Here is an 8,389-nt window from a genome sequence, read left to right on the forward strand (position 1 = left end):
CAAAGCTTTTGTTCTTAGCTTTTACTGGAAAAGAGCTATCTCATTCATCATGCAAACTTGAAGTGTAATGCACAGTTAGACTGGAGCTAAAACCTTAATGAATTCGATTTAATGAGACTACAGGTGGCATATGTACCATCAAGGATGGTGTAAACTTTCTGTGCCAAATCAACCTGCATTGAGTGCATATAGAAAAGGGAACAATCAGCATCCTCTTCATAGGGGTGACCTGCAGGGACTTAGGTAAACAGGCTTTCATCTCTCCTGCTCTCTCTCCTCTCACAACTGGGATTATATGGAATTGTAAGTAGCACCATGTAGTGCGGCACTGGGCGGTGTCTGCTTCTTTAAGTGAGCAAGCAGCCTGAGAGGCTGCTTGTAGGTGGTGAAAGGGGGCTAATGAAAGACTCACCTGACCAGAAGAAGGCTCAGTCTAGATCTACATACACCCAGAGCTTGAACTGGTCAGACAGTTTCTCCCCAGAAAACATGAAGCAAGGAGCTCCTAGCAGCAGGAGCTGATAGGACTTGGATTTATGTAAACGACTCTGCAGGCCTGGGAACAGAGGCAGGTCACCTGGGCAGAGAAAAACTAGGTTTTACAGGCTAGTAGCTTTTGTTTTATGTTAAACCCAGAGAGTGTTGGAGGTGTCTGCCAGAGGGCTGAGCTGCTTCTTTTTTAAGTGGCATCAGTGGTTTAGCCTTGGGCCCTGCTGTGGCTTCTACTTACAGAAGCGGTAATCCAGGAGCCCACAGACTGAGAACAGGGCCCATTGAGAGGTCCAGGAGCCTAGGGAAAGGCTGAGACACAGACTAGAGGGTCCACATCCCCAGGTAAGGGCTGAGCCAGGTCAGGAGTTCCACAACCCCAGAGGGGCTTAAACTAGACTAGAGGGTCCCTGAGCCCAGAGAAGGTCTAAGAGCCAGATCAGAGAGTCTGAGAGCCTAGAAGAAGGGGCTGGGTGCAGGACAAGGAAGAAGGGGCTGCATGCAGGACTGAGGCTACAGAAGCCCAGAAGAGGGGGTTGCATGTGGGACCAGGGGTCTGGGAGCCCAGGAGAAGGCTGAGTATATAAAAAGGCAACATCAATGAGAGAGAACACCCATGAGGCTTGCGGTATGGTACAGGAGAGGAATGAAGCCATGCAATCTGTCCTTAAGGCTACTGGTGCCTGGCAGAGTTATGCACAGGTTAAAAGGGCCTATAACTTTGGGGGCAGGACTGAAACTAAGGGGACCCAGGAGGGATCCAGTGGTAACTGGCACAGGCTCAGGCTCACTGAGAGCTCATGGGAAACCTCCCTTACACAACCTTCAACAAGAATAGTGTGTTCAACAAGAATAATGTATGGTGGGCGAGTGACCAAGGAAGGGCTACAGTCAAGCCTGAGCTAAGCAGGGGCTGCACAGCCACTGGGTGGTATCAAAGCTGCTCCTGTGGCCATGAGCTTGCTACACTTCAATGGTAATCGCATGTTTTTGCATCCATCTGTTGCTTTGTTCCCTGTGAAATCTATCTCAAGAACTAAAGATATAGAAGTTTGGTGAACTTGGCTGTTTTTCTTGAACCCAGTTTTGGGTTTGCACATATATTACGTATTGTACTTACTGTAGAGGGAATTGGCACAATTCCCAGTAAATGTTACAATGTAAAACCAACCTACAAGCAAACAAACTTTTCACTTCATTTCAGAATTGGGCAAACTGATTTTGAAATAAATATTTGTCTTGTACTGATGATACTCCTTTCCTGCATAAATACTACCAAATACAACTGTTCAGGTTTTAATCCCTGGCAGGCACAGAAAAAATGTCAGCGTTCAGATAAATTCATAGTGATTTTGCTTGTAGATTTAAAAGCTGTCAGCCAATCTCAATTATTTTTAGAGATTTATTAGTAATCTGTCCCATCCATTGGTTGTCAGATTATCCTTTGGACTCATGAAGAATAATATCTCAATTTGCATTGTGACCTTTATTAAGGGGAAGGGTGACATGAGGGGAAAATCTCAAAGAAAATTTATTTAACTTATTTTGGGGCTTTTATTTAGCATTGTATTTGATTAAATAAACAATGTGTCAGAGATTATGCATACTTAATAAAGTGGCAAGTCAGGACCAGACTCCATGAAAACAGAGCAAAAAGAAAGCCGTATAGGATGTTTTGGGAGCCTAGGCAGAAGAGGGAGGGCACAAGGGCTTGTAGTAGAATCTCCTGGCTCTCTGTCATGCTTATTTTTTCTGATTTTATGCAGATGAGGATGGGTTTATTATAAATGCAAAGGTCTTAGGCCCTAAGAAAGGGCTGACACAGTCTTCACATCCTATGGAGCTCAAGACTCCATTAAGGCTGCACATCCATTTCAGATGATGCATCCCATAGGGGCCCTGCCACCAGTAGCTGTCCCTGCATGCTCTCTCTCCCCCTCCTCTGGGAGAAGGCAGGACACAGGAAGTTTACTAAAGTCACAGCTCCATTAGCAGCTGATGAATTGCTGTTAATTTGCAATCTACCTAAAACAGCTGCTTCCTGAATCAGACTCTTTCTGACACTTTTTCACATGCTTGTAGAGCTATGCATGGGAGCTTAAATGCTCTGCCAGGAGAAGGTTTAGAACTAGAACAAGAGGTGCTGGCATTTCCCTTTTTTGAAAGCAGAAAACAAGAGAAAACACCCTTAAAAGAGATACAGGAAAAGTACAAGAACATGGTTAGAATTCCATAGTCAGGTATGAATTTAGTGAACACTCAGTAATCAGAACTCTTGGGGAGGTGATATCTTTTATTAGCCCAACGAAATAGTTGCAAAAAATTTTCTTTGTTTGCAGTCTTTGGGGTACACACGCCCTTCTTCAGACATAGGAGAATGCAAAGAGTGTAAACTTTCTCCCAGGTGGAAATGAAAATTCACATTTCACAGGGGAGCTGAAAGATGGTATAATCTCCTAGTTGGAAAAGTTCATTCTATGTAGAATAGGCTCAGATAAAAATTGGAGCAGTCTGTTTACTTCCGAGTTGTTTAATGGCAAATAGGACATTGAATTATGCTTCTTTCTTGTTATGATGTTTCATATTTCACAGGAGGATGGTGATGGAAAGCTGTCCTGGGCAAGGAACTTCTCTTGTGTTGAGACTGCTCTGTGACCATGGAGCAAGGGTGTCAGCTTTCAGGTCTCAATGTATTGAATTGTGCTTCCTTCTTGGAAAATTCCAACGTTTTCATTTCAAAATCCTCCCTCCCCCCACAGTCCCGAGTCAGCTGTGGCTACACTGCCTTGGCTCAATGACCTGCAGACCCGGATACATGTGTAAACTCTGTGCCCGGAAGCAATAAAGTCAGGCACAAACTGAATTGCAGTTTATTGTATCACATTAATATTACATGTAGATGTGCCCAGTGAAGCTAAGATGTTTTAATACCATTCTAAATTGATTGTACTATTATTTCTGTAAATACAGGAGAGATTCTATAAGTGACAGATTAAGTTCTGAGATCCATCTTCAGACACAAGCCTATTGGTCTCTCTGAACATTTTACCCGAGTAAGAGTAAGCTGAACAGGAAGTGGTTTCAGAAACTGATCCCTTATAATTATTTACTTGAGTAAGTTCACTTCGGTTATCTGAAGGTAACTATGAGCCTATGGGCCAAGTTACATTGGTGGTTTGGAGGCAAGATTTATTCAGTCCTTCTTCAAGCAAACTCCAGCTCTATGGAACAGAACTCATTGATTGCATGAGGAACACATCAGAGGAATATCTGTTCCAATTAGCCAGCGTACTTTGGCTATGATTAGAGTAGTGTTTGGCCCAAGTCATTTAAGTGTGAAAACATTTTTCAGGCTATTGAGTCTCTGGTTACTTTCCCATTAAGGAATGTGCTATGTTCTGTCATCTTCTTCATCACACCAGCAAAACGGAAATGTTCCACAGCACGGCTGCAGCCAGGGTTTCCACACAATGTTGTATGCAGAAAGCTGCTGTGGGACTGGAGTCAGTGTCCCATGGTGGTCCCACACAGCTCTTTCTATTCTGTTTATTACTGCATCAAACAGGGGTTCAGTGTCAGGTGAGAGAGGATTGGCCTCAGAAGGGTCTCGTGAGAGATCAAAAAGCAAAGGAAGATCATGGTGGGTTACATCTTCTCCAAAGCAGTGGCAAATTCCACTTTTATAGCAGGCTCCAGCACCCTCTGGCTGGAATACTGGAGTAGTATAATGAGCCTTCCACAGTGCACCACCTGGGGAGAAACAAGCTTAAATAATATAGTGGCAGCAGGAGACAGTGGGTGCTTATACATGTGCATTAATGCGCTGTAATTACTGCACATTAAGTTAGTACCTGTAATATCAGGTACTAACTTAATGTGCAGTAATAGGCACTACTGCGCAGTAGTGCCAGTGAACAAGCTTAAATAACACAGTGGCAGCAGGAAACAGTGGGTGCTTCTACATGTGCATTAATGTGCTGTATTACTGTGCATTAAGTTAATTTGCAATAGCAGGTACTAACTTAATGGGCAGTAATAGGCACTACTGCACAGTAGTGCCAGTGCACAACTTTTAGATTAAGTTAGTGTGCAGTAGACTAAATCTACAGCGCATTAGTGCATTAGCATGTCTTTTGCCATCATGAGCTAATGCTCAGTGGAATTAATCTACTGCACTGTTAGCATTGCATGTAAATGTGCCCAGGGAAGTTTCTTGCAAGATTGGTGTGGATCAACCTATGTAAGGTTGCTTCTGACCTGTAGCTTCCAAAGAAATTTCCAAAGGTTGTAGGCACACTTAGTAAGAGGTGAAGTGGAGCTGCTATCTCCTGACTGTGGCTAGGTGGGAGTGTAGTAGCACATTTCCTTAAGACTCAGAGTATTTTCCAGTGCTTGCAGGCCCACATACGTCATACACTCTCTTATTTTCCTTTTTCTGCGGTGTTTGTAGCAGGATACCTCCCACATGGACAGCTAGTTGAATTGGCTGGTACCTTATGAAAGGGAGAGCTGTGTGCCATTGGGAAAGTAGGATGGACATAGCTCTTCCTCTAAGAGCTCTAGGCCTCACATGGTTTGCCCAGGGAAGGTTATTTAAGGCCTCCCCCCTACAGTATATAATCAGAGAAGATCTAGACTGACCCTTGTCATAATTTATTTCCAGCTGCATGCTACCCAATGTAGAAGGCAGGGACTTTTACCAGATATCAGCCATAGGGAACTAAAATAACAGAATCCAGAGACCTATTTTAAACTTCATATGATGAACACAACAAGACTGCAGCTCCGCAGCAGCATGTTTTATCGAGCTGTTACATTGGCCACTGGCTTTCCAGGTGCAAATCTATAACCTGAACAGAACACTGTAAAAACAGGGAAATAGCAGGAGGCTAGGCCAGCAGGCTGGAAAATAATGAAAAATGACAATGTGCTAAGATTGAAACTGAATGTAGTTCAACAGGAGATTTTCTTCCCCCTGCATCCTGTGGTCAGAAGGCACCACGCTGATATATGTTAAATCATTCCTAAAGAGGTGGAGGATGTGCCCAGAAAAAGGGAGAAAAATTAGAAGTGATGCCTAATTCAAGAGGCAAAAAGGAGAGTCATTGTTTGGAGCCTTGTAGTGCACAGACCACAAACGCCTACATTTGCATTCTGCATAAAAGGCATTTTCTTTCTGCTTCAATGGAAGCTGCTGAACTCTCCTACTTTGTATTGTGCCCTGAGCTGTTCTCCATAAGTCTATGTCTACAGCTTCATTCTTTTGCCTGAGCCATGTATTGCTGAAGCCAGTATATCTTTTGCTAATCAAAAACAATTAGGAGAAAGGAAGGGAAAATAATAATTCATCTGAAAGGAAAGCTTAGCAAATGCTCTTGTTAAAAAAAAAAATTCTGGTTTCAATCCATTCTGTAATTAGTTTTCAAATCACTTCCCATTCTCCAATTCAAACCTTTAGGTTCTATTTCAGGACTTCAAAGTAACTTGGGGTTAAATTCCCAAAGTATTTTTTTCTTTGAAGCTAAGCTGTTTGAATGCCTTACCAAATTGAATGCACTATTATATCTGTAAATACAGAAATTATACACAAAGGGTTAAGTATTTCCAAAATATTTTCTGGATTAAAATAAAACATTGATATAGGCAACCTCCTCTCACATTAGTTAGCAAAATATGATCTAAAATATGATCTAAAATATGGATTTTATTAAGGGACATCTCCATTAAATAAGACAAAATGTATTTTAAAGCCATTTATTTCCCAATATGCTGTGCTTAAGTTTGCCTTTGTGTAGGTATGTGGGCACATATCTTTTACTATAAATGTATTTGGAATTATCCTTTTGCTAGATAGATACCTAGCAGACAGATACACATGTTTATTTATATATAATACTTTGACTCAGTTGCATTCAAAAAACCAATCTGGGTATGCATTTGGATTTTTTACTTATGTTTGAGCCTGATTATCTACAGCATTGGATGCTGTGTAGAAACTTACAGAAGTGCAAAATGGGTAAAGAGTGGCAGCAAGGTGCCATGACACAAGTTGCAGGGCAGTGGAAGGTTCATCTATATTAACATTGCAGGGTGCATTGTGCAGTTAACCAGAATTAGCCAATGTTAGCTTGTTAGTCAACTGAAATGCCAGCTGAGTTTCCAGGGTACCCAAAATACAGCTACTCCTTGCTTAACGTCATAGTTATGTTCTTGAAAAATGGGACTTTAAGTGAAATGATGTTAAACGAATCCAATTACATCACAGTAGTTACCTACTAGCAGGAACAATACCAATATTTAGCCAAACAATATTATAACTGAACATTGTGTGACTTTAAACACGTATGTTCTCTAATAGATCAGCAACGTAATAACGAAAAAACATTAACCAGGACAACATTGAGTGAGGAGTACCTGTAAAAGAAAACAATGGAGGAGAACATTGAATATTAAGTAGAAAGGCAATGCAGAAGGCAGTTGCAGTTACAGCCAGCATGGCAGAGAAGAAGAAGAATGCATGATGGGATCTGATGGAACCTTGACAGAACTTGAAGGATGTGTGTGAATTTTAGGGCAACATGTTAATGAAATGTGTTCAGGAAAAAACTGCTTCTTGAATCTGTGTAACTCACCAACCCATCTGGTGACAATCAATCAATTTAACAAGCAGAAAGAAGCAGACTGTCAGTAATAAGACTTATTGTGCCAGGGTAGGGAAACGGACTCTTTAACATACAGACAAAAGACTCTTCTAGCCTAGATGAAAGGCCTGGCTGACGTGTACTGAATAGAAGACATTAGGAGACAATGGTTTCAGATTCAGGCAGTCCGACACACATGCATGAAAGGACAATAAAAGTGAAACATGAATGTGATATATTATAAAATGAGTATAGATATAAAGAGAAATCAATCAGACGCCAAAGAGTCTGCCTGCATGAAGGGAAATGAAAGCATTGGAGCAAGAGAAGAGAACTTTGTTTCAGATAAAATATAGCAATATGTAATAATTCTTGGTTTGCTAGTTTTTCACTTAACCAGTTTCATGCAACTGGATTTCAGCTCTAGCCACATGCTAAAAATATATCTGATTTTTTTCATGTTAATGGACAGCTACAGATGCAAATTATGAAGCTATTGAGCAAGTGATATTTTTTTCCTGTTTGTGAAGAACAAAATTACTTAGTAGTTATGAAATTCTTTCTAAACAATTTCTCTAAAGCAGGGGCATTTTTCATTCTTTAAACAACTGTCTGTATGTTTTTCAGTGAGATAAATGTAGAAAGATACATAGACAAGTATGTAGTTAAGCAGAAAGCGTGGGGGATTTTACACGCTAGGAGTAATGCAGAAATATTAGCAATCTGTTCTGGCTTTTGAAGGTAAAACTGTTGTGTTATAAGCTGATGGAAGTTCTATTTAGTTATTTGGGCCCAGATCCCCAAAAGTACTTAGATCTTGCAGTGTTGATCATTGTAATATATAACTCCAGGAGGATTCCTCAATTCCAAGTTAGGTGTCCAGCTTCCCCATACAGTGCAGTAGAATATTAGGCATGTAACAAATACATATTCAGCAGCCAGGTAAGGATCATTGTTTCAGCTAACCAGGAACAAAGTACTAAGAAATGGAATTGAAACACCAAATCAGCTGTGTGGCCAGAAACAGGCAACTCTCTTTAGCCAGGGAGGCCCTTCCTTTCATCTGGGGTCCTAAGTCATGAACCTACTCCTGGGGCTAGATTCCTAGTCCCATCTACAAGGAAATGAAGGACCAAGACAGTATAACAGAATCCTGTTTTAGAATACTCAAGAACTGAATAACTTCCCAGAATACCCCATAACATAATGGATCAATGCATTCATTTTAGGCATGGGAGGCATGAATTGAAATTCCTGCT

At 41.2% G+C, this 8,389-nt stretch overlaps 1 protein-coding gene across 1 annotated transcript in view; it reads right to left on the reverse strand.

Annotated features, from left to right (window-relative positions):
* Positions 1-2,771: 2,771 nt before the first annotated feature.
* The window catches only part of LOC102388025 (arylsulfatase D-like), a 34,932-nt gene continuing 29,314 nt past the window's right edge, over positions 2,772-8,389 (reverse strand). The window contains exon 10 of the mRNA XM_006027314.3: positions 2,772-4,239. Within this exon, the coding sequence (XP_006027376.1) occupies positions 3,881-4,239 (359 nt within the window). The 3' untranslated portion in view covers positions 2,772-3,880. The remainder of the gene's footprint in view (positions 4,240-8,389) is intronic.

Source organism: Alligator sinensis, unplaced genomic scaffold (assembly GCF_000455745.1).
Source record: "Alligator sinensis unplaced genomic scaffold, ASM45574v1 scaffold395_1, whole genome shotgun sequence".
NCBI classification, from domain to species: domain Eukaryota; kingdom Metazoa; phylum Chordata; order Crocodylia; family Alligatoridae; genus Alligator; species Alligator sinensis.